Consider the following 27,423-nt stretch of genomic DNA (forward strand, 5'->3'; position numbering starts at 1 on the left):
CATTTGTAGCCTTTCTGAGTAGGAGAGTCACCAATAAAAACGCACTTAATGGCACGAGGTTCCAATTTATCCCAATTGTGAGCATGAACATAAACAAATACAGTACATCCACAGATTTTCAGAGAAAGATTGGAGTGGAGCCGAGAGTTGGGAAAACATTCCTGGAATTTCTGGAGAGGAGTGGCAAAAGAAAGAACTCGACTAGGCATTTAATTAATGAGATATGTAGCTATTAAAATGGCACCGCCCCAAAAATAAATTTTCATATTTGTAGTGAACTAATATGCCAAGCTACTTCAAGAATATGCCTATTTTTACATTCAACAACCCTATTTTGTTGAGGGGTATCCACACAAGAACTTTGATGAACACTTCCATTTTCTTGAAGATAATGTCCCAAGATATCATTGAAATATTCCGTACCATTATCAGTACGTAAAATTTGAATGTGGGTTTGGAATTGTGTTTGAATCATAAAGTGGAAACTGACAAAAATAGAACAGACTTCAGTTTTATCTTTCTACAAGTAAACCCAACAAATACGAGTAACAAACCATCTCATGTGAGTGCAATTAAGAAAGCGTTAGGGCCCCCATAAATCACTGTGAATCATAGTAAAGGGTCTGGATGGTTTGTATGTGGATTTTGGAAAGGAATTACATTGGTGTTTTGCAAGTTCACAAAACTCAAACTAAAATTCAGAAGACGTTTTATTTGAACAAATGGAAGGAAATAAACGTCTCAGATATTGAAAATTTGGATGACCCATCCTAGAATTCCATAACAAAATTTCATTATCCCTAGAAACAGATGTTGAATCACAAATAGCAGTTTTACATTGTTCACTCACATTTGCCTCCTCAAAGTAATAGAGTCCCTCACACTCCTTAGCACTACCAATCGTCTTCCCCGATGATAGGTCCTGAAAAACACAATGAGAGGGAAGAAATTTAGCAGAACAATTGGAATTCTTAGTCAACTAGCTAATGGATAGTAAGTTGCAGGATAAATTAGGAACATGAAGAATGGACTCTAGTATGATGGAGTCAGAGAGTCGGATATTCCCTTCGCCTGTGACAGACGAGAGTGATCCATCTGCAATTTTAACTTTTAAATTTCCAGCACAGGGTGAATATGATGAGAAAAGATGATAGGCATCAGTCATGTGGTCTGAAGCACCAAAATCAATAATCCAAGGAGTTTTGGATCTAGAGGTTATATTCAAGACTTGGAAAAAATTACCTCTTTGAGCTAAAAAATCCGAAGAAATATTTGTGGAAGATGAAGCTCTGTAATAACTAAATGAGGTCTCGTCCGCCAACTACCTCAACATTTTCTCATCAATCCTAATCCCTCTGTTAGAACCAAAAGCGTCAAAGTCGCGCTTGAGTCTTTCCTTTTCTTCTGATCGAACTTCTTGCTCATCTTGGCCTACTGGTAGTAGAGGACGAAGAGGTACCTGTTGGCGTCGTAGTTTTCCTCGTAGACAACAAAGGCGGTATCGCAGGTGTCCTTGTTGGTGCCGATCCGTATCTTCCTAATCGCCCCATACTTGCCGAAGATGTCGTACATCTCCTTGCTGGTAATGTTGAAGGGTAGGTTCCGAACATACAGCACTCGGTTCACTTCCGCCGGCAGCCGGGCGTTGCCCTTCTGGAGACTAGTCGACGCTGCGCTTGTGAATGTAGAAGGCGGATGGCGTAGATCTAGGAGGTGTGGCCTTCGCCCTCGATGCAGATGCGCATGTTGACGCTGTTAAAGCAGTGGCAGCCGAGCAAGAGGATGGGTTCCAGCGTCTTGTAGCAGTAGGACTTCTAGAACCTGGCGCGAGCACTACGACCACTGAACTTCTTGGGCTCGCACCGCCAGGAATCAGCGACGAGGAGGGTATGGTCGTAGCGGACCAAGATGTCCTTGATCTCCTTCTTGGACTGCTCATCGACGTACTTCTAGTAGAAGGCGACGAGGGCCTTGGCGATGCTCTGGCGGAGGCACCGATCAAGGCGGAGATGGCCAGATGCGGTGACGAAGATTTCTCAAACCCCATGGAACTCTGTTGGAGAACCTCGTGGGATTCAGAGGTCATCAAACCTCTACTTTGGCCAGCGGTTTCCACCATTGATAGCTAGGTTTAGTCTCCTAGCTCTAATACAATGAAAACATAATTGAATTTCTGTATTTCTTGAATAATTTTGTGCAAGCCAATACAAATCACTTATAATACAATCCCTACTCTAAATATGGAAACAATCTCCTAAAAGAATCTCACTCAATAATATACAATAAATACCCCCTAAACCTCTCCAATATACACAGGATCCCACAATCCACCTAGGGGAGCAAATGCCAAAAATAGAGCTATGCTCATCCCAAAATGAATTCCTCAAGGTAGGCCTAGAAGGACCGCAAACTGAAGAGACCTGTCACTGACCCCTCCCTTTAAAATCAAACAAAACTGATAGAGAAAAAATCTCTTCAAGGTGTCCACTTTCAAAATATAGCATAAATCTCATAAAATAAGAATGCCCCCTAATGCACCCCTAGAAGGCAAAATTCCCATTCCCAATAACACTCACCCCAAATAGTCCTCACCAATCCCCTATCTATCAACTCCAATTTAGTTTCCTGAATAAGTACAATATCAGGGGAGCTATTATCCAATACCTCCTTAATCAAACTCCTCTTCCTCAAACTCCCTAATCCTCTCACATTCCATCTGAATATCTTCATTATCTAACACGTTTACGACCCTTCCCAACTCCTTTCCCGCCCCCATAATTGATCGATGACACCAAGTTATTTAACTCCTCTTGGACTTTCTTCTTTTTTCTCTCATACTCCAGAACTCAAACCCAACCTAACCACTTTACCAATTGGGTAAACCAACTCCAAACCCATATCGTCGAGGAGTTGTTGCGGATCAAGGCAGTTTCTCACACCTCCCTTAGAGCTAAGATCAAGATCTCCCCCTTAGAAAAATCATCCTTGTGGCAAAAAGTTACAAGAGAAGGCGCAGGTTTAATAGGGATGGGAAGGATGACTTTACTAATACTAGATATACAAAGGTCCTCCGAAAGGAGATATGTTTTCCCAGTAAGATTCCACCAAACATGACAAGGAACAACGGACTCAAAAACAAGATAGGGACTAAGCCCAAGGCTAGGGTCAAAAGGCAAGTTTCCCACAACACTTAAAGCATTCACATGGTCATGATTTCACTTAGAAAAATTTGTACTTGCTTGTGCAAGATTTGAGTTCAAGTGAAGATTAACATGTTCCATTTGCAACAAACTCGATTGCGAGTTATTCCCCTTGTTAGCCTCAACCTCTTTTAGCTCTTCAACGGGATTTTTGAACAACTAAAACAATCCTTCATCCTCGCATTCAGCTCTCATTTGATCAACTAGAAGCTCCGTCTAGGACTCACATATGCTACCCATCTCCTCATCAGAATCAAACATTGAACCCTCTTCCCTATCCCCTTCAGCATTCGAATTTGTCAACTCAACACGATCAGCTACTGCTAAATCAACTTGCCTGCCAAAATCTGCATCCTCTTTCTCAGCGCACTCTGTAATCGGTTCCATGAAAACAAATACTCCTCTGAACTCAGCCCACCAACCCCTTCTCAATTCTCTAGTAGACATTCCGCCCTTTCGAAACTAGGCCTACTATGTTGCAGTTCTAAATTTAGACACTCAACATTTGGGTCTTTTCCCTTAATGACCTAGACTGTTGTCATCTTTCTCTGCTTGGTAGAGCCCCTATGTTCGTTCAAGGTAACCATTTCTGGATCCATCTTCGGCTTAGGGCCTCCCTTGACTACATCGGCAAAGGATTTCTACAGCTGAAACACACTTCTCCTCTCAATGGGAGCCTCTGAACCAATGTTTGGTGAACCAGAGTTCAAATAACTCTAGGCGACTCTCTTAGCAGTAAGTGCATCGGAGGTCAGCAAAAAAGCCAGCAAGGCTTCAAGTAGGGCCCTCCACCCCTTTTTCTGATCACCCTTCGAAATGCGAATAACTAATGGAAACTTGTTGTCGCCTTTCACCAGCCATATTACCCTACCATTTTTATGGAGCTTCAAACACATGCTCGTCCCAACCTTACCGAATCTTGTTCCTTGTTGGTTCTCTGCAGTCGCTACATTAGCCTCTCAAATCACACCCAACATCTCTAGGATCCAGACTAGTTCTTTCTTCGCCAGCATGATGAATGAGACCTAAGTGTATTCCTGTAAAACGGTAAGTCACAGAATCCACCCAAACCACTAAGAACACTTTCCTCTCACTTTTAAGGGAAGCAAACATCCTTGATTCAAGCACCTGCAAGGGCCTTAGGCAATCAAAAAAGGTCGAGAGGGAATGATAAAAGAAGACCAAAGTGAACAATAGACTAACGAAAGGAAGTAATGCAAGACTAGAGTTTAACTCACAACCTCTCAAGCAACCAAGAATATCAAAGAGTCCTCTCAGAGGGTAAGGAAGATGCAAACAACCATAAGGGAAAGGAAGATCGTTAGGGAAAGGAAACGACCATCACAAGGCTTCTATAGGAGGGAGTTTCAATCGAGACAAGTGGTCAAGGTTAGTAGTCAAAAGTTAGATAGAGGGATACAATCGTCACAGGCTCCTCTACCGTCACTGGTGTTCAGTTCAAACTCAGCAAGGTTGTCAAAGGAAGCTAGATGACAAAGATAACGGAGTCAAACCTAGGGATCGCTAACAGAATGGACGATCAATGGCAAGGGATGCTTGGAATGGGCTACGAGGAGACATAAGGGAGAAGGCCGCCATGATCAAGGGGGGCTCTGATCTTAGCCGCTGTTCCCCCCCCCCCCCCTTCTCTATTTCCAGTGATCAAAGGTCGAGAATACACAGAATGTTGTGTGTCATCTCTTAATTATTTGCATCAATAAACAAATGATAGGTCCCCAAAATAATCATAGGATTCAAAAACACATCCATATTGTTCCTAAATCGCATCTAACAACAAACCCCCATCACACAAACTCACTTATGTCACCAATATCATTATCTAAAAAATCTCCCCATTTCTTTCCTCCTTTCCTTCGCTAACTCCATTACTTCCTACATCCTTCATCTTAGCAAGTGCATCTTCCAAATTCACCTGCAGAATGTCTCCTTAAAATCTTTAGGCTTATCTCACTCGAATGCTCTCTCTTCACTTTATATAACTTCCTTATTTCTGTACCCACCAAAGCAGCCTTATGACGAGCATACACCTTAAAGCGCTTAGATTGTTTAGAGTTCAAACCTCCAACATCAGATTTTGTACCCAAACCAACTTCTATTTTTCTATTTCTCTTGGATATACCAGCCTCTAACCCTTCTACAAAACCAAAATCAACAACTACTTTGACGTTTTTGTTAATATCATAATTTTCTTCCCAAACTGTTTTTGAAACCAAGCTAAAGTTGTTCCGACTACACATTGAATGTTTATTTACTCTATGTTTGTCTTTTATAATTGTAGAGAGGACTTGGGCTTTGTTAACAACTGTCTAAATGTCCCCATCCCCCTTTTTTGGCTTCTATGAATTTTGGCTAGGTGAATGGACATGTTTACTGGTAGGATCAAACATGGGAGGGGCCTGGTCACCCATACCCTCAAAATGGGCCTTCTTAGATGCAAGACCCAATTGAGAAATCCCCAGTTGAGGAGAACCCTCTTTTGAACTCAAAGAAAGGCCTAAAGAATTATTATTTAAACTCTGGGTATGTTCTTTTAAATGGCCCAAATTTGTTAAGAAATAAAGCTCTCCTTTCTCACATACCTAGCCCAAATCCAAGATGAGAACCAGCTTTTGTGCCCTCATCTTCCCTAGTTGCAACCCTAGCTATGTCTGTGACACTCGCAATGACCACCGAAGCCTATGCACTTCCACCTTATGGATGTTCTCCTCCGGATGAGCTATGATGTTACCTGGAGTTGTCGCTCTAGATTCCTTAAACTGCAAATCCACCCCCCCAACACCAAATACATTAATTTTTTGATTTTATACAACTTGCATCACCTTCACCTTATTTCCCTTCCAGCACCACCTTACTCCACAACTTGGGAACTGAAGAACTTGTTCCACCTGCTTCTTCAAGGTCAAGACAAAACTCCTTTGCAAACTCGAAGAACTCCTTTGCAAATCTTCACCATCCATTACCATTTACACCTCCAGGAACAAATAATGAAAAGTACTTCCCTTTCTCCCTAAGCTCGAGCTCCAAAAACTTCCCCACCTTCGTCCACCTAATGCCCATCCAACATAGATGACTTCCCTTATTAATGTTTTTGAATCTTTTTAGAGCCAAACGAAGGTTGATAAGCCATCAGCAACCCAAGAAGCTGTCTCTTTCAAGAGTTTAGACAATCTATTTTGAGAGTCAAACATGCACTATAAAGGGGTCACCCCCTCCTCCAAACTTAGATCAAAGAATTTATCTTCGATTTGCATCGAATGCCTTAACATCTACTGTTCTAACACCTATGATCAATTCAAGTGAGAATGAGAGACTCATTTTGCGAGAGACAAAGACCTATAGTTCGCTTATCAAAAAATTTGTCATCATGAAAAATGAATGCTAACTTCATGGGCAAAGTAGGAATGCACGTTTGCTCTTTGAAGATTGAAGTATCAAACTGTGAAATATTAGTCATGATTGTGGGATTGGGCTTATCCCTAAATACTATCAAGAGAATAAAGATCAAGCGCACGGCCTTCAATAGCGCTAACCTGCAAATAAGTCCTATGGCTGGTACCTACTGTGCGTGTGATTTGTTGAAATTTGGTGAAGGGGCCTAATTCAAGGCTTTAATCCATTATGGTTCCCTTAAAAGGAAACAATCAACACTAAGCAAGTTTCAAATTGAAAGATATCAATGCCTATAGCGTAGTATATATTGCCTGCTAATATGATTTTCATATATATATATATAGGAGCACAATTGAGAACATCTTGGATGAAAGCCAACCTAGGAAGGAAGTGAAATTGTTCTCTTCTAGCTCCCAATGTCCATCCCCAATGCCAATGTGGGTGTTCCGTCATGCACTTGTAACTTAAGAGTACAATTGAGGATATCTTGTGTGAAGGCCAACCTAGGAAGGAGGTTCTTTGGTTGTTGAAAGTATGGGGTAAAAGATTTGATCGCCACTGCTTACCCTCACTTAGTTGCAATTTCCCACCAACGTTCTTAATCATATGCATAGGTTCCTCATTTTCTTTTGGAGAAGTTGAAGCATGTGAATTTTTCTAGTGGTCAACACCCCCCCCCCCCCCAGGTGCTAGATTGTTCTTGGTGTGATTAATTGATTGCTTAGGAAACATAGAAGGTGGAGAGGAGTTAGGGACTAAAGGGGATTTTTATTTTGTTGTTAGGGATGTTTTGTATTGAAGTCAATTTCATAGTGTGGTACTTTAAGAATGATTAGTGGGATTTGAATAGAAAGAACATGGTGGGTATTTTGTGTTCCAAAGGAGATGCCCTTAATTTGATGTGAGTCCATGATGATGTGTGCTCTATTATTGTATTGTACAAAGGGACCTGCCTTGTTTTCAATTTTGTACTATAACATTTTCAATGGCATATTTTTGTAACAATCCATTTGAAATTAATGAAATATCATGGTGTAGTGCACCCATGCAATTATTTTGTTTGCAAATTGCAATAGTGATTGCACAATGATTCATAATAAGAGTACAGTGGAGTAAAGAACACGATGATTCCACAATAGTTGACAACAACATATTTAGGAGTGAAATATCATGTTCATTGCTCAACTCTCAATTTTTAAACAAAGATAACCTTGTAGCAACCAATGGAATGCTGCCCCACGAAATGCACCCTTGTTCACTCACAAATTGTCTAAAGAAGTTGTAAGTCAAAACAACCATCCAATCCCCTCCCATAATACAATTAAACCCATAACAGAATTCTCAAAAATTAAAACATGTATAATCAAAACAACCTATTACAGAGCAAACAATAACAATGTTTTTTTAAACCTATAACACAAAACCAAAAGAGTGTTAAACCCACAACAAGGCTGGCAAATCATAAAAAACTATTTTTCATGGTTCCATGCTTCTTTCCCGTATACCTTGAAAGCACTAGCCTCACCCGTGGTTTTCTACTACCTTGTGGTTAAGATGCTCTCCGCTAAGCATAAGATTGACCTTTCGTTCCCTTAGTTGTGTTCTTATGCTATTACTTCCTTGCTCAAATGTCCCTAGAGATAAACCCTCATTATCATCTCTACCACTCCTCTTCATTGCATAAGTGGTGCCTTAAGATGTAACTATTTGACTTATTCGCTCGAGAGTTAATGTTTCACTTCAATAAGTCATGAGCATGTTAAATAAAAAAAAAAAAATTAAAAAAAAAAAAAGAAACACTCACATCTGGCATCTGCCTCACAATTGTCACACAAGGCACCACATTCTATCCATTTTGTGCTTGTCTCCTTGCCTACACCCAATTGAGAAGAACATTTAAAACATGAATATAAATCCAGGAAATGTGACTCTTAGGAAAAGAACTTACTGGTAGCTTAGCTCTCTGCTTTTGTTCCCTCTGTTCTTCTTGTGCAAGTTGTGTGACGTGCACTTTCTCATCATGTGATCTCCAAATGTTTCTTCACACTGGGACCTCTTATTGTGCCCTTCCTAAACCCACACATTGTGCATGTCATCTAAACTCAATGTTTTGACATCTTCTTGGAATTCACCAATTCCTTTTGCTCCTTTCTCCTCTTTCTTTGCCTTCTCCTTTCTACAAGTTTAGTCGATGTGGGGGCTACAATGGGGCCAAAGTTGTGGACACCACAACAACCCACAACCTTGGCCCATGATTATATTTATTACATTTCCATAAGGTCTCATGAATGTATCAACCATGTATCGGTCTTGATCAAATGATTTTGGCACCATGTTCTTATGATCCATATAAGAAATTGCTTGAAGACAAGGAATACTAGAGAGATCTCACTTCATGCAACAACATGTGTTCGACTCTAAGTCAACAAACTGGAAAAATAGCTGAAATTGAGCCCCACTTGACCATTTAGAAATGCACCTCATCGATCCCTCCTTAGACTTGTCCAACCTTTTCAGCACATTAGGCACCCACTAAACTTCTTCATCCCATCTCTCCTGACAAACAATCTTTTCATCAAATAACACATCACCATCTCCAACAATGTGAGTATAGGCTTCTCTTCCGCATCAAATATACATTTATAAAAAATTCAAAACGGTTGTTCAACAGCATGTTGCACTTGTGTTAACATGAAAAGTGCAACCTTGACCATTGTGTAGGAGGCCTATCACATAACCAATCATGTGCTCTAGGTGAAGCCTTCTTAATCTTCGCCATCCAATGTTCATATTCTTACAATTAAGTGCTCCTCGCAACACACCACAAATAATCCTTCAATGTTTTCCCACTGAACTCCCTCTTGAAATTCATATACATATGTTGTGCTAAGTGTCAGTTTTTAGCATTAGGTATAGATCCTTCAAAACCTCAATTAGACCCTATAATCGAGGTGAAGAAATTCAAAGCTGAGTTACACAATAAATGCCATCAAAGGAAGTATAATGAAAGCAAGAGAGAAAAGGAGTATAATGCCTTCTACTTGTCAGACCTAAATATCAAGTGGTGGATATATTCAATAGGGCCGCAAACGAGCCAAGCCACTCATAAGCTATCTAGTGCTCACCTCGATAATGGTTTGCTCAAACTCATTTATTAAGCTAAGCAAGCCGAGCTCGAGCTGGCTCATTTACTAGCACTAGATATCTACAAAAACAACAAAAAACAAAGCCTTAAGTCCCACTAGGTGGGGTTAGCTACATGAATCCTTTCCGCTAGCGCTAAATATTTGAAGCACACAAAAAATTGAGCTAATAATTTCTGACCACATCAAAAGTAAATAAGCAAAACAAGCTAGTGCTCAAGCTGGTAGGGGCTTGTGTACAAAGGATCAAAATTTGGGGATCTATGATCGAAGATCCAAAGTTGGCAAGGCATGTATGAAGATTGATTCAAATAAGGTGTATTTCCGTAAAATTGTTAAGGAGGGGCTAAAGAAGGAAAATTCTCTGGTGGAGGATGTTTTAAAAAAAGACACGGATGGTAATTGTTTTATTGAAGGAAAAATTATTCAAAGTCAGTTTCAGATAACAAGCATAAACAAAAAAAAAATGGGGAGATTAATCAAACAATGGTAGTGAGTTTGATAGTGATTTTGTTTGTGATGAACTTCTACTCGATGAGGTTTGTGAATAAATTGAGAATGTTTCTGATTATTCTGATTTACTTGGGGATATTACTTATGTGGTAGTATCTCCAATTGAAGGTTTGGATATGTTTTAGAAGGATGGGTTTGATAAAGAGGTGTTGATTAGTAATCAAGGAATGGATGGTCTTTTGCCAATCACTATGGAGGGGATCAGTGGTAAGAGTATTAAAGGTCAACAGTTGATCAATAAGCTAGGGTTGTGGATGTCTAATCTTGTGGGACAAGAAGTTCACCTGGATGGTGGTAAAAGTACGGCAAAGAAATGCCAATCCGAATTAGAAAATTTATGGTGTTCTATAGATTACGATGGCAATAAATTAAAGAGGGTTTTTTTAAATACGAAGGATTGGTTCTTCTTATTCTTCAGTTTTCCTTCTTCTTTTTTTATATCTCTTACAAGGATTTCTTGTCCACCCCTACACTGTAATTGCTCTCCTTTCTCAATACATTTTCTTTGATTATTAGAAAAAACAAAATTGCACCTTGCAATCTTCAAGAATACACAACTCACTTGCTAACACTCTAAAAACACCTCCGTACAAGTTACCTTAGGGGATATTTGAAAATGGTTAACAAGGCAAATGGTCCAAGAAAAAAAATACACTATACCACACTATCCTAAGGTAACTCTTGGGGAAAACTATGCTGCTAATGTTGCTTTGTCCTAGAAACATCCAAGTACCACCACAAAACTAATAGACCGACTAAAGTCTTAACAGAAAACATGTGAAACAGAAAAAATAGATATCAACTCATCATTCAAGTAAGTTTTTTTATCAGAGGAAACCTGGAAACAGTTCTTCCTTAGAAGATAAACTACATAATGAAAAATGAAGCAAAGGTTTAACATATTTGTTGTTGGAACTAGATAGTAATATTGGAACAAATGACGAAGTAGAATAAAAACCATATTCGCTGCCAAGAACCAAAATTTTTTTAAAATAAAATAAATCTCATACATCAAACAGTTTGTGTGCATTAAAATTTTCTCAATATTTCTATTGAATACACTAAATATTTTCTTAAAACACAAAAGATAAAAAATGGCCACATTAAAAGATAATCAAAACAAGCATTGTAGTATGATATGTATCTGTTGAGATTTTTGGTAAAATGAAAGATCTAACACGATGATAGGCCTCTCCCTCTATTTATAATACATATCAAATTCATTCTAATGACCATAATACACTTACTAACTCTCACTTATTAACATAACACTAACACACTAGTAATGACCAAAATAACCATTAACACTCCCCCTCAAGCTGGAGCATAGATATCATATGCTTCTAGCTTGTTCCAAATAAATTTAACATAAGCAACCCCCAAAGATTTGGTAAACAAATCAACAAGTTGCATATCAAACTTCACATAAGTGGTGGTAGTGAGCTTCTGCATAAGTTTCTCTGAACAAAGTGGCAATCAAATTCAATATGTTTTTTTTGCTCATGAAAGACCACGTTGGAGGTAATATAAAGAGCAGCTTGTTTATCACACATCAACTCCATAGAATAAGAATGTGGAAAACTCAATTCTTCCTATATGTTTTCCAACCAAACAAGCTCACATGTTGTGTGAGCTATGGCCTTATACTCTGGCTGAGCACTTGACTCTGCCACTACAATTTGTCAATTTGTTTCAAGCTCTTCCAAGAAACAAAGTTGCCACCAACAAAGATATAGTACCTAGTAGTGGATCTTCTATCTAAAGATGATCCAGACCAATCTACATCAATATATCCTTGAACATAAATGTAACCCTGATCTAGACACAAGAGACCTCTCCCAAGTGCACCTTTGAGATATCCTAAGATGCAAATTACTATGTCCCAACGACTTACCCTCAAAGAATCCAAAAATCAACTCATAAAACTTGTTAAAAATATATATATATTTTCAACCAAGTGACAGTGAGATAATTCAACTTTCCAACAAGTCATCGCTATCATCCTAGGTTAGGGAACAAATCACCCATATCTGGCACTAACTTGTCATTAGGATCCATGGGTGTATCAACTAGTGTGGGTCCCAACAGCCCCCTCTCATCCAAAAGATCAATCATATACTTTATTTGTGACAAAATAGTTCCCATACGAGATCTAGATACTTCTATACCCAAGAAGTATTTCAATGGTCTAAAATCTTCGGTTTGAAACTTAGTATGTAGAAAATGTTTTAGGCTTTGAATACCTTGATCATCATCACCTATAATTACAATATTATCCACATACACAATAAGAAGAATTCTACCTAATGAATTATGATGATAAAACACAGAGCGATCCACCATATATCATTGAAGGCCAAACTCAAGTACTATAGCACTAAATCTACCAAACTATGCTCTGGGAGACTATTTTAAACCACATAATGCTTTCTTGAGCTAACACACTAAGCCCCCCTAAGCAAACCTATGTGGTTGCTCTATATAGACCTCCTTAAGATCACCATACAAGAAGGCATTCTTCACACCTAACTAATGCAGAGGCCAATGACAAGTGGTAGCCAAGGAGATGAACAAACGTACTAATGTAAGTTTGGCAATAGAAGAAAAGGTGTCATATAATCCAAAACATACGCCTGAGTATACCCCTTGGCAACAATAAGTGCCTTCAAACGAGCCATAGAACTATCAGGGGTGACTTTCATTGTATATACCTAGTGACAACCAACCACAGATATGCCAAGAGGAAGAGATACCAATTCAGACGCCAATTCCCATATATCACTGTGATGTAAAACATTCATCTCTTCAACTTTGTAAATTTTGGAATGAAACCACTATCATATATGTTTGTGAATCAATCAAGTTTAAAGAACAACCTATTGACTTATAGACATTGAACTAAGATCCAGTTCTTGTAAATATATTAAATAGTGACAATTCAACTATGTAGGCAATCCAGAAAAAAAATGAATGCACTTGAAATACCTCAAAACGTGACATAGAAGAAGAAATACACAGACTACACCTAAATTTCAACTAAATGAGAGATACCACAATTATCCTAAATCTCAAAGTATTCCTTGACTCCCTAAGCACATCAAGATTAGGGTCAAATTTTATTGATTTTAAGATACGCTGCAAACAATGAACTCCTACTTTGAGTGGGAGGGACTCTTGCAATCCCACACTCAAGGCCTGTTGGTAACTAATTACTAAATCCATTTCCCAACCATTTTCAAAGAAAGATTTCCCTTTATGTGGATGAAGTATAAAGCTTACAAATTTAGATATATCCAATGCTCCCTTTTTTGTTTTGAATAAAAGAATCAATTTATTAAAAGATGAGAGTTGATGCTTGCAAGATGAGTTCTAACCAAGTGATATCATGTTCAACAAAAGTTAGCGAAATTGTAGCTCAACATATAATATCTTATCAATTTAAATTTAAAAGCTCAAGATTGTGAATATCATTGTCATATATTGTACTAAAAATACCGAATGATATTCAGTTTTTATTCCTGAGAAAAAATAAAGTTTCTAGAGCGCCAAACCTAAAGGATCGATGCACCACAGATAATCTGAAGATGTGTCTCCAATAACCCCTCCCTCCTCCCCAAGGATGAGATGATTGCTGAAATTTTTTCTCACAGTTTCTAGAATAGCAGCTTCACTCATTTTATCTGTGCTGCACTTAAATCCAGATAGGTGATGTTAAAAACTTGTCAAAGTTTATCATGCCAAAATAATTTTTAAGAATGAAAAAATGGATAAATCTAAACTTCTTTTCGCCCACAGAAGCCAGAGGTATAAGAATTTGGGAGGGGTCAAAGTTTATGTGATCATACTAGACATACACTCAAAAAACATCCATTCAAAAACCAGATGGACCAATTAGCCAATGCAGGGTACTCTAGCAAATGATGGTAAGATCAAAGGCAATGCCTAAATGTAGGGAGAGACAAAGAGAAAGGACCCTGGATATTTATTTATAATTGTTTTAAAAAAATCATGAACTCAACGTTCAAAATCCAACTTTCAAGTTATTAACAACGAATCCCCCATTTGATAAGTTCAATTACTGAAGATTAAGATACTTAAGAAACCCAAAAGGATCAAAATGTGCTTCACTAATTCCTATCTACAACTATAATAAGATGCAGAGTATCATGCTAAATAACATGGACAACGCCCACCAAAGAAAAAAAAAAACTCAAACTTGTTTTATAGTTATTCCAATGCAAATCAGCTCCCAAATAATCCCAAAATTTCACATTCTTGTTAATAAGGTCCACATCAGCTGCCCTTCATGTAGAATAATAAGATTTCAAGTGGACTATAATTATTAGGAATGCTAGTTCAGAGAATTGGTTGCACTAATTCCTTTTCCTGGTGAAGGATAAAACCCTAACAATATAATTATAATATTGTATGACAGCTACAGAGCTCACACACAAAAGCACTCTACTAGTACACAAAACGCCTTACTCAGTCACCAAGTCAGTAAGTCCTTTGTAGGTGACATTCCGAGGCTTATTGACAGCATCCATCACAACCTACAATGAGAAGGAAAAGATGTGAGCAGCCACCCTGAGATGAATTGACATTTTGACAAACTAAAGCATCCCATTATTCATTAAAAAGTCTTTTGGATCAATAATGTTGAAAAAGGGGAGGATTAAAAATTGTTAAAAGAGAATATGCTATTTTAGTAATTATGTGGTGTGAGTAGTTGTGTTTTTATTCTTCATGCCTTTTTATTATTAATATATAAGAGGGCAGACCTGGATGTACATATGACCCAGGAAACTGCTACCTGGTCTTTTTTCCCTTCTTTTCTAGATCTCTTCTACATCACAAATCTAAGCGCTGTATTTTCTTCATAGAACCCTATTTTATGTCAGATTCACGACATGGTATAATGGTATGAGAGCATTGATCTCCTCTAAAAATCTGATTTATCTGAGTTGATTTTGGACATTCCTTTTTACCATTTTTTTCCTTACCATTCCCTAATCAGTTCCCAAATTTGATTGCTAGGCTGTGCAGCATCATTGGTTGGATGGTCTATGTGTTTGTGGTGGTTTGCTGATGTAAAATCAGCTGCATACTGTTTCTGGTATACTGATGTTCTTCCAATATTTAACGGGCTGATTCTGGCATGACAATGCTGTTTTGATGCTGCATGTGTTCATGGTTGATTGCTTCCAATCTTGTATCAGTTTCTGGTTTGTTTCGATTGATGTCCAATGGCTCTATTTCCAGTTCCTGCTGGCACTCGCTTCAAATTGCTACCAACAATAATGTATGGCTGCTGCCAGGTTGTTCATTAAGTGCCTTCAGTGCCTTGTTGTGGTCCGCCCTGTTCAGTGTGTCAAGTGATTCCTCCTAGGATATTGTATCTTCAGTTCGGTGACCATAGTTGCCTCTTGAAATTCTGGACATTTGAAGTTATGAAGTGCAGATCTGTGCTAGTGTGTGCTGCCTGATTCTGCATTGTTCATTCTCTACACTAGTGTGTGCTGATTGTAGTGTAGTGGGAGTGGTTCTAATCGCCTCAACAGAAAAAGATTTTGCTGATATTGTTGATTTAAAGATCACAACCATCAAATTGGTTGGGCCCTCCAGCTACTTGTGGTACATCAATGCAAAAAGGAAGTCGAAGTACTTCCGCATTCTCCTCCATCTCCACTACTCCAAAGATTATGAAGATTGGATGAAGGAGAATGACATATTGCTTATGTGGCTGTGGGATAGGTTGGAACCACATATTGATGTGTATGTGATATCTCATTTAATGCCAACAGCGCATGGGATAATCTTTGTGGAAGCTTCTCACAAGATAAAAATCAAAATTCACGTTTTTTACCCAAGGAGCTCTTCAAAATGACGAAGAAGGCAGGTCCATCAGTGAGTAATATGGTACTCTGGTGGGTATCTGAGAGGAACTCAATATCTATCCACAAGTAGTTAGTTCAAACATTGAGACGAATAAGAGGTAATGGGCAGAGTTCTTAGCTACCAAGTTTCTATCTTTGGTTGAGTCTTGAGGTTCAATCCATCCATGATCAAATTATTGCACGTGATCTTTACCATTCATAAATGAAGTGCATGCATCAAATTCTTGCCCATGAATATACACACCATCCATGAACAAAGCATATGCTAGAATCAGACAGATCACCAAAAGATGGCTCTCAGTTTTCTTCTCAAGCTTCGTCCTATGATTGATAGTTCAACTATGGTTACTCTAACCATGGTAGGAAAAGTGTTGGATGACTAGGATGAGGACAATGACGAGGGTGAGGCTTGGATGGTGGTCGTGCCAGAGGTATTCTATCAAGACGAAGAGTTTTCCATGACAATTCTCGTGTTTGCACACATTGTGGCAAGGGCAATATTCTTGTTGTGATATTCATAGGAAACCACCTTCGACCAATAAGCCTCTTGTCGAGGTGATTCTTGTGTTGGCACTTCAAGTGCATAGCCACTGTACAATGGAGTTGAGTACATCATCTAACGTGTCCCAAAAAAACTATCACATACGCATGGATCAACAACTCCCAAATCATTTTTCTACATCTAGAGCTACTGTGGTCCACTTAGGTACTATCATGCTTCTTCCATCTTCATCCTACTCACCCTAGCTTATTGATTCCAGTGCCTCCTCCTATATGGGTTGGGTCAGGCATCATTAACATTACATAGCATTTGGGTCAGATTTGACTGTTAGACCTAGTTAAGATTAATGGGGAGCCCAATGATTCAGTCAACCAATCGTTCCCAAATGAGGCCTTATATCCAATCAGACACAGCCCATTGTTTCCCTTCAGGAATCAGGCCCAAAATCCAAATAAATCACTAGTTCAAGGTGTTGGGCCCAAACTTAGTTCTTGTAAGTTACATGAGGGAAAATTTCAGGAATTGGCGGTCTATAATGGCAGAACAGTCCGCTTTTGAAAGAGGGTAAAAATGTTGGAAGTCAGACTTAACAACAAGGCTCAAATATAAGCGGAAACTCATGTCAACCTACTAGGATTGCATCGCAATTGGTGAGGGAGAGGTCAGTGGCATCTTCATCACAGGTGAGGGGTAATAATCCGGTGGGTCATGAATGGCAAGATCTGTATAGGACAGAATGCTCAATCAAATTGGGGAGCTAGGTTGAACATCCTTAGTGGGAGAGGATCATGGTCTTAAATTTCCACGAAATTGTGGAAATTTCCGTCGAAATTTCCAATTTCCCTCACCCTCAAAATCAAAATGGCATTTGATTTCCGTCTTGCATAATTTCCATCGAAATCTCAGCGAATCATCCGAAATTTTTCATAATATTGGAATTTTAGAGAAACTTATCGAAATTTTAACTATACAATGAAATTTTGTTGGAATTCAAATGAGAGATCTAGGAGTTAAGTGAAATTTCTATTTTAATTAATTTTATTTATTTTATCAAAACAAATTATTATTACAAGTGCTTTTGAAATTATATGAATTAAATAAACTTACAGTAACATTTTATTTAACCATTCATGTCTAAAATATCATTATTTGTATAATAAATAATATTTAAATGATTTATGAATTTCATTTGTATTAACTGAATATGTTTAATGTGCATTATCTCACAAATATGTTTGATACACACGCTACTTTACAACTTTTCCATCTCATACAAAACATAGATGTATTTAATTTGTTATATATTAGTCCTAAAACTTATATTATTATGTTTGTTAACCATTTTCAAAGTTTCACAAAGAATTTCATGCTTTACTACTAATTTCCGCTATTTTTTCAAATCGAAATCTAAACTAACATCGAAATCAAAATTTCCGTCGAAATTTCCGTACTTTTACAGCTTCAAAATTTGAGTCAAAATCGAAATTTAAGACCTTGGAGAGGATGGATCTCATGATGAGAGGCTGCCTAGTAAGCATATGCAGGTGGGTTACTAAGGACCAAAAAGACTGTGTCGATGATATCCAGGACAAAGTTTATGGTGCAGGGGAAAAGTCTAGTGGCAAGGGAAACAATTCTTATAAAATTAGGGGTAGTAAGATTTATTCTTGTTCAATGGCAGTGCAAGCACGTGTTGATATGAAACCATTTTTTTTTTTAAGAAGAAGAAGAAAAACAAGGTACTTTCAGATGCTATAATCTTTGGTCCAAATGTTCAAAAGGGTGAGGCAGATGAGATTGGCAAAGTTAAGAAGACGAAATGGGGTGATGTATCTGATAATGAAAGTGATGTCACCACTAAGTTTGCTTGTGATGGTGTTATTGCATGTGATCTAGAAACAATAAGGATATGTTACTGAATCAGTTGATTTACTTAGGTATATATTGCATGTGCCACCATCCCCAGTGGTAGGTTTGGAGGTTGTTCCTATTTTTGAGGGTGATGGACTAGCTAAAGAGGAGCAGTGTAGGGATGGGACTTTTCCCACCGCTCTGGAGGAGGTTAACGGGAATGTTTTAGAAGCTCATATACTGATGGACAAAATGGGCAAGGCTGTCTGATCCAGAGCAAACTAAGTTCGTTTAGGTAGTGGTAAATAAAGGTGAAGAAAGGCATGAACTAGCAAATTTGCAGTGGTCTATGAATTATGAAGGAAAGGGTTTAAAGAAGAGTGTCCTAATTGAGCTTTGTTAGTCTTTATTGCAATTTTTCTTCTCTTTTCAAAATTTTAAAGATTTTCTATATACTAGACTAAACAAATAAGAAGGAGAAAGAGACATTTATAAACTTGCTAGAGCTAGAGAAAGAAAATGCAGAGATTTAGGTGATGTAAAATGAATAAAGGACAAAAATGACAGTGTCTTAACTAGAGAAGAAAACATAAAAAAGAAGTGATGAAGATAGGGTCAGATAACATTCCAATTGAAGTTGGGAAATGTTTAGGAGATAAAGGAAATATTTGGTTAACTAATCTTTTCAACATTATTGTAAAAATCAAGAAAATGCCAAAAAGGAGGAAAACTACATTAATACCTTTATACAAAAACAAATGAGAAATTCAAAATTGTAATAACTATCTTAGAATTAAGATTATGAGTCATGATGAAATTATGGAAAATGGTAACTGAACAAAAATAAAACTACAAACGAAGATTTTAGAGAATTAATTTGGTTTTATGCCTGGAAGATTGACAACAGAAGCAATTTATCTTTTAAGAAAATTAATGGAAAAGTTTAGAGAAAAGAAGAGAGACTTGCATATGGTTTTTATTGACCTATAGAGAGCATATGATAAAGTACCTAGGAAGTTCTTTGGTGGGTCTTAGAAAAAAAGGGGGTTTAGGATATACTGAGGTCAATAAGGACATGTATGATAGAGTAGTGACTAGTGTTAAGATTATAGGAGAGGTACCTAGAGATTTTCCAATCACAATAGGTGTACATCAAGATTCTACTTTGAGTCCTTATCTTTTTTACTTTAGTGATTGATGAACTCACTAGGAATATCCAAACCAAGATATGTTGTTTGCAAATGATATTGTGTTGATTGATGAAAGTAGGAGCAGAGTGGAACCTAAGTTAAAACTTTGGAAAACCGCATTAGAATCCAAAGTCTTGACTTTTTGAGTCCGATCCCTATTTTGATGCTGACAAAACGCCTGTATCTCACGTGTGCATTTAGTGTGTGAACAGGTCTATATCTTAACATGCACATGAGGTAAAAGGAAAATGGAAGCAAGAAGGACGTCAAGATCATACATCCTAGCGTATTCCATAAAATTTGAATAGCAAGATAGAAGAAGAAGACATCTACTTTCAATTGTATTGCATTTTGTTTTAATTTGGTCTGTAATAAATGCATGGCATGCATGATATGAATGAGCTCAAAGCCCATAGTCTGACCATAGGGAAATCAAAATACCATAGGTAGACTTCAATCGACCGAAGGTTGACTAGCATTGGATTTTTGGGTTAAATTAAAAAGTCTCGATCAACCGAACTCTTTGCCTAAAAAATTTTCAAAATTACTTAAAACTTATAAAAGTTTCTAGAATCACCTTGCGGTCAAATTGAGGGCAAAACAGTAAATTTTAATGCCCTCGGTCGACCGACAATTTCGAGCTTTAATCAGCTCGATCGACCGAACCATTGTTTGCCCCGGAGTCAAAATTTTGACCATAGCTCAGTCGACCGACCCTGTTTTGAACTAACCTTCCTCGGTCGACCGGCCTTTGAAAATTTACTTTTCCAACCATTTGGTCGACCAAACTTATAGTTCAAAATCACATTGGTCGACTGAACCTCATAAGAGGTCAACCAGCCTTTTTGCCTTGGTCGACCGAACCTACGAAGGGTTTCCCTGGTCAACCGAACCGTTTAAAATTTGAATTCCCTGTGAGTGCTCAGCCGACCGCTGGCTTTCCTCAGTCGACCGAACCTCTCGGGTCAGGCCATTTTTTAAATGCTTAAACACGCTTAAAAATTAATTGAACAATTTTAAAAATGACCAGCGTGTCCCCAAAGGTCATATTTTGGCCAGAGTCTATATCTACCCCCTCATAACTCATAATTAGTAAGGTAATTAGTCCAAAAATTCTCTCAAATTTTTATACCTTATTTTTATCCCTTCAAGCTAGATTTTCATCCTCTCTTAGTTGTTTATTTGGAAAATCATTTTCCAAGAGTGTTTTATTTATCTTGGGCATTTTGTTTTACTCCCATCTTGCATTCATTTTTCAAATCATATCTTTTAAGAGTAAATCCATAGTTTCTCCCACACATTTTATTTGATAAATATCCTTGGGAGTAAATCATTCTTTGCTTGTGAATCTTGCACAACCATTGCAAGATTCCAAGGCTCATGTGCATGTGCTGGCACAAATATTTGGAGCCATAACACTAGACTCTCTAGCATTTCATTTGGAAAAATATTTTTGGAGAAAAAGTTTTATTTGGGCATAAAATCTTTGAGCACTCATATACACATCTTTATTCAAAGATTATTCTTGTGAAAAACACATTCTCACATTGAGTTTATTTTCACATCATACGTGAGTGTATTACGTATATTGTTGTACATCATCAACTTGTATTAGAAGCATTAAAATTGTACACAAATTATTGATTATCTATTGTATTTCCGACGGGTTGTCAGAAGAGGGAGGCTAGCCCTGTGAATAGTCTCGAATTGCTCTAACTCAGTTAGGAGAGCACCGGACTGGTTCAGACCCAGTTAAGAAAACTAGGTGCACCATCCTGTTAAGGTGTTGTAAAGGTTGGGGTCAACCCTATTAATCTGACCTAGGGTATTCTCTTGCCCAATAAGGAGAGGGAGATTGTAAACGGTATCACTCCACCCGCAAATGAGCAAATTAGTGAAATCCTCTTACTTGTGGCTTGAGGTGGGGACGTAGACAGTATTGGCCAAACCTCGATAACATATTTGGTGTCAGTTTTATTTTCTGCAATTTACTTTTGGCACCTGTATGTTAATATTTATTGCTCTAAATATTTGATAAACTGAGATTGCTTTAATTGCTTATCTATCTGCTTAGTAGTTTATCTGTTGAATTGGTATGTGCTTTAGACAGACCCTAGGTTGTGTTATATTGCTGCCGGTTAGTTGACCTAGGAAGAAAATTTAAAAATACCCAATTCACCCCCCCCCCCCTCTTGGGATTACACCAATTCCAACACAAAGGTTTTAGGATAAGTAGGAATACAACAGAATATATAAAATGTAATTTCGGGAGATGTAATACAGAATTAAAGCAGGTTGGTTTAAATGGAGGAGTATGTCAAGCATGTTGTTTGATCGTAGAATGCTCTTAAAATTAAAAGGAAAGTTCCATAAGATGGCTACAAGGCCGACGATGCTTTACGGTTCAAAATGATGGGCAACTAAGAAACATGTACAAAAAGTAAAAGTTTCCAAAATGTGAATGCTAAGGTCAATGAATGGTATAACATTAAAAGATAAACTAAGGAACAAGCATATACGCAATAATTTAGGTATAGCACCACTTGAAGACAAGATAAGAGAGGGGCAATTTAGATGGTTCGAGCATTTGAAATGCAGGCCTAGTTGAGCACCAGTGAGGAAAAGTGAGAAAGTTATTGTTTTTGGCATGAAAAGGGATAGGAGTGAGCCTAAAATAACTTAGAATGAGGTACTGATAAAGGATTTAATAGCCCTTAATCTAGTAGAGGAAAATGTTCTCAATTAGATGAATTGGAGGAAAAGAATTCATATAGCGTACCCCACCTAGTGGGACTTGGGGCTTGTTGTTGTTGTTGTTGTTCTAAGAGCTTCCAAATTTAGCTTTTCTTAGGCTTTTCCTTTTTGTTAAGATAATAAAAGAAAGTGTATTAGATTGAGAAAGAGAAGTTACAACGTAAGGGGACAAGAAATCTGCCCAAAAAAACAATACAAAATATACAAAAAAGAAATAAAAAGAAAAAACAATAAAAATAAAACATTAAAGCAAAAAGAGCAATTAACTCAAAACCTCTTTTCAATCCCTTTCCATCATAATTCACTAAGCACTTGCGATTTGCTAGCTTCCACTAACCCTTCTTTGCTTTGTACTTATCCCTATGGTCTTAAATTTCCACGAAATTGTCGAAATTTCCGATTTCCATCACCCTCGAAATCAAAATGGCAGTCAATTTCCGTCTTGTATAATTTCCGTCGAAATCTCAACGAATCATCTGAAACTTATAATTCTAGAAATTTTAGCGAAACTTGTCGAAATTTTAACTATACGATGAAATTTCGTCAGAATTCAAATGAGAAATTTAGGAGTGAAGTGAAATTTCTATCTTAATTTATTTTATTTATTTTATCGAAAGAAAAGATTATTACAAGTGCTTTTGAAATTATATGAAAAAATAAACTTATAGTAACATTTTATTTAACCATTCATGTCTAAATTACCATTATTTGTATAATAAATAATATTTAAATAATTTATGAATTTAATTTGTATTAACTAAATATGTTTAATGTACACTATCTTACAAATAAGTTTGATACACATACTATTTTACAACTTTTCCACCTCATACAAAACATAGATGCATTTAATTTGCAATATATTAGTCCTAAAACTTATATTAATATGTTTGTTAACCATTTCTAATGTTTGACAAAGAATTCAATGTTTTACTACTAATTTCTATTATTTTTTCAAATCGAAATTGACATCGAAATCAAAATTTCCGTCAAAATTTCCGTACTTTTGGAGCTTCCAAATTTAAGACCTTGCTTATCCCTAACAAAACGCACTTCCATTCCACGAGCACCACACATTTTTAAATCCAATTTATCCAATATCTCTTGGGCTTCTAAATCCTTCCTAGGAATCACCTTCACTAGTTTAGGTAAAATTCCATCATTGTGCTGCATGTTATTACCCAATCCATTGTTTTCAAAAAATACAAACCCCCTCCAATCCTTCCAGCAAGGCTGGATGAACATATGAGAGCCAATCCTCTGGCCCAACCTTCTTACCCTTATTTTCCCCAACTACAACCCTAGTCATCTCTTCAACACTTGCAACGACTATCGGAGGCCTACAAACTACCTCCTCATGGATAACCTCCTACAAACGAGCAACTAGAGTCATCGCTCCAAGTTCCTTCAAATGCAAATCTACCCCACACTGAGATCATAAGTTCTTTGACATTGTACTACTCACACAGCCTTAACCTACCTTCCCTTAGGAAACCACCTGCCTCCAAGATCTGGGAGCTGACAAGCTTGCAAGTTGTAACACCTGCTCTTTCAAGCTTGGGATGAAACATCTTCACAAAATCATAGAACACATTCACAAAGCTTCATCATCCAATACCATTTACACCTCTAGGAATGAACACCAAAATATTCTTCCCTTCCCCCTCAGCCCTAGCTCCAAAAACTTTCTCACCATTGTCCAAGTAATCACCATCCAGCAGAGAAGATTTCCTTTCAGAATATTTTTGGATCCCCTACCCAGCCAAACGAAAGTTTAATCCACCTATTTCAAGAAACGTTGCTCTCAAGCACACACAAAAATAGGGTTTCCCCCTCCTTCTCCAAACTTAGATCGAAGGATATACGTTTGACCTACACCAAGCGCTTTAACATTTTCTAACGCTAGCAAATCCATGGTCGAGTTCATGCAAGAGTGAGAGAATCGTTTCACGAGAGAGAGAGAAATAAAGAGAGACCCATTGTTGAGCAAAAACGCAAAAACTTTGAGCCTTGAAGAGAAAGCTTAGAGAAGATCAATTCAACCCTTCAACAAAGAATAAGTTGCTTCAACAAAAGATGCTCTGAGCCTAGCTAATGTCACCATTAAGCAAGCTTGAGATTTTCGACAAAGAAGGTTGCGAGGCAAGGGGAGAGGTTCAATTGGCTTTCTCCTTTTTTTTATTTCTTCTTTTTTGAGGATTTACTATCCTCTCCTAGGTTGTATTGTTTTTATCTTTGTTAAAGCTTGATATACATTGTTGGCCTATAAAGTGGTAATATAATATGCTATCAGAGCTAGAGTTGCCAAGAGGTCCTGGGCTATAGTCTTGTTGCCCGTGTTTACGTGTTGTGGTTAAAAATTATTTTATTCACTGCAATGAGTGTAATTTGTCATTGGTTTATCTTTCCATGTGCAATCGAGCTACACATGGAGTAAAGAGTTAAAGCTTTTTGGCCCACATCCTAACATCTTAAGCTTTTAGTTAGTGGTATTCTAACAACCTTCTTGCCTAATACATTTTCTTTCATTATCAAAAATAAAAATAACACATTGCTTCTAGTGGGTATTCGGTTATGGCATTTTCCTTTGGAGTATGAATCCTAGCATGAGATCATCTGCAGCAAATATGGAATCCAAAAAAATGGTTAGAACATCAAAGTTGGCAGTAATGCCACCCATTCAAATCCTAGGAAGGTTATTTCTCAGATTTTTCAATTTCTTTCTTCCTTGGGTTGAACTTTTTGTTTGTACAAGGAGAAAATGTGTTTTCAAAGAGGATCTTTAAGTTCAGATTGACCCCTTTATGTACTGCTTATCCTTGTCTATATTGTCTCTAGAGTAGTCATGATGCTCCTATATTTAATTTCTTGGTTTCTAAGAGGGATATTGCTTCTTTGGGTTTTTATTTCGAAGGGAATGCGAATGAGAAAGAAGCAGCTGAGCTACCCCTACTTAGGGGTGCTTAATTCTTTGTCTTTTTTTTTCAATCTACTCATTGATTCATAGGGTTTGGCTTTGGATGGCTTGGGAGAGTTCTCTTGCAAATTGTTTTTATCATCTTACACACGACTCTATTTGTTATCATTTTCCTTCACACTCTATGATCCATAAAGTTAGGACTTCATCCAAAATAATGGCTTTAATTTCATTTGCAGCGCTTAATAGAATATACTAATGATTTGATTCAACTTAGAAAGCCTTCCAAAGCTTTGTCTTCCGTTTATGTTTACCAAGTAGGTTTTCGTGTGGCATTTAGAGCAAGCATTTTGGTGTGTTTGGAAAGCAATGGGCATGCCCTTCTTCTTCAGAGACTTAGTTTCATCAAAGATTTAAGGGTTTTGGAGGCCAAAGGAAGAGGAAATCCTTGGAGGTGTGTTACTTTTTGTCGTCGTGTGAGAAAAAAAAACCTTTTCCAACCATCCAACCGCTTAGCTACCTTAGGCACCACCATATCCCAAAAGGCTAAAGAACAAGGCTTGTCTCACAGAGGGACTCCTAAATAGAGCGATTATGTAACACCAAACCCAGCTAGGGAGGCCGGCTTCAACACCCTTTTAGGACTAAAGATTAACCAGCTCAACACCACTCTTACCCAAATTAATTCTAGGGCGAAAGAACCTCTCAAAAATCAACAAAATAGTGAGAACATTAACAAAAGAGTCAACGTGGTCATCAAAGAAAATACTAGGGTCAAAGACGAACTACAAATGAGAAGCTACAACCTCATCCTTACCACCTTGATACCCTTCACAACCCCCTAACTACAGCCATGTCTGTCATTCTACTCAACAAATAGGAAGGAGGATAAAGATCCCCTTGCTTAACTTCCCTAGAAGAAGTAAAAAATCTTTAGACTGCTCATTAGTAATCATTGAAAAATAAGCATAAGATAAGCACCCCCTCATCCTATTCCTCCACCTAGCTCAAAACCCTTTCCTCCTAAGCAACCTATCCAAGAACTCCCAATTAACTCTATCACAAGCCTTCTCAAAGTGCTCTTCTTCCTAAAAGAAACATCCTCCACCACCTCATTTGGAATCAAGATGGCGTCCACAATCTGCCTCCCTCCCACAAAAGCACTTTTGAGTTAGAGAAATAATATCACCAAGGACAAAACTCAGCCTATTAGCAAGCACGTTAGCAATTATCTTATACATGCTAAATACTAGACTAGTAGACTGAAACTCTAAAACTTTAGTTGACCTAAATGAAGGCAGAATTAACACTTTTCCCCAATTTACCATTACCATGAAACTCAAAAAAACCATCACTAGATCCACTATCATCACATCCCAACACTCCTAGAGGAAAAGCTATATTGAACCCATACAGCCCCAAATCCTTATCCCTCTCTAAACTAAACACTATTGCTCTAAACTCCTCCTCCTTAAAGGGCCTCTCCAACCAAGACATCCATGTATCCACAATAGGATTCCACCCATCCCCTCTAAATCTTCCTCAGTGAACAAATCTTCAAAGAAATCAGTGGCCTCTATTCTATCATCCTAACATCAAACACTACTTCCCCAACCATCAAGTCCAATTCTATTATACATTTACACCTCATTTGTCCATTTGCTGCTTTACGAAAAAAAACTTTAAATTATAGTCCCCCTCCTCCCTTACCCATTTCAACTTGTGTTATTTGCCTTCAACTCCTAACCTCCTTTAAAAGTCCCTAACTTATTTTTTAAATTCACATGCTTAACTCTCTCCTCTCCATAAACATAAAGCCCTTCCTCAATCTCTTTCCTACCTAACACACTCAGCTCACTCAAAAAGTCAAAAAAACTGATTTTTTGTTTTACTCTAGCATTTCTCAACACCTCTAAATTCCATCTTTTAACACGTCTTTAATCCCTTTCAGCTTTTTCATAACTCAAAGCCTTCTTGACCAACAACATCACAACTACTCCAAGTCTCTTTAACCACATTATTAAAACCATGATGACCCATCCACA

General features: G+C 37.6%; 1 protein-coding gene across 2 annotated transcripts in view; it reads right to left on the reverse strand.

Annotated features, from left to right (window-relative positions):
• LOC131159738 (phosphatase IMPL1, chloroplastic) overlaps window positions 1–27,423 on the reverse strand; it is a 72,050-nt gene that overhangs the window by 36,988 nt on the left and 7,639 nt on the right. For both annotated transcript variants that reach the window (XM_058114882.1, XM_058114881.1), the window contains exons 2-3: window positions 14,753–14,820; window positions 13,819–13,952 (exon numbers count right to left, since the gene is read on the reverse strand). In XM_058114882.1, coding sequence (XP_057970865.1) covers window positions 13,819–13,952; window positions 14,753–14,820 — 202 coding nt within the window. The remainder of the gene's footprint in view (window positions 1–13,818; window positions 13,953–14,752; window positions 14,821–27,423) is intronic.

Source organism: Malania oleifera, chromosome 7, assembly GCF_029873635.1.
Source record: "Malania oleifera isolate guangnan ecotype guangnan chromosome 7, ASM2987363v1, whole genome shotgun sequence".
In the NCBI taxonomy this organism is placed as follows: Eukaryota; Viridiplantae; Streptophyta; class Magnoliopsida; order Santalales; family Ximeniaceae; genus Malania; species Malania oleifera.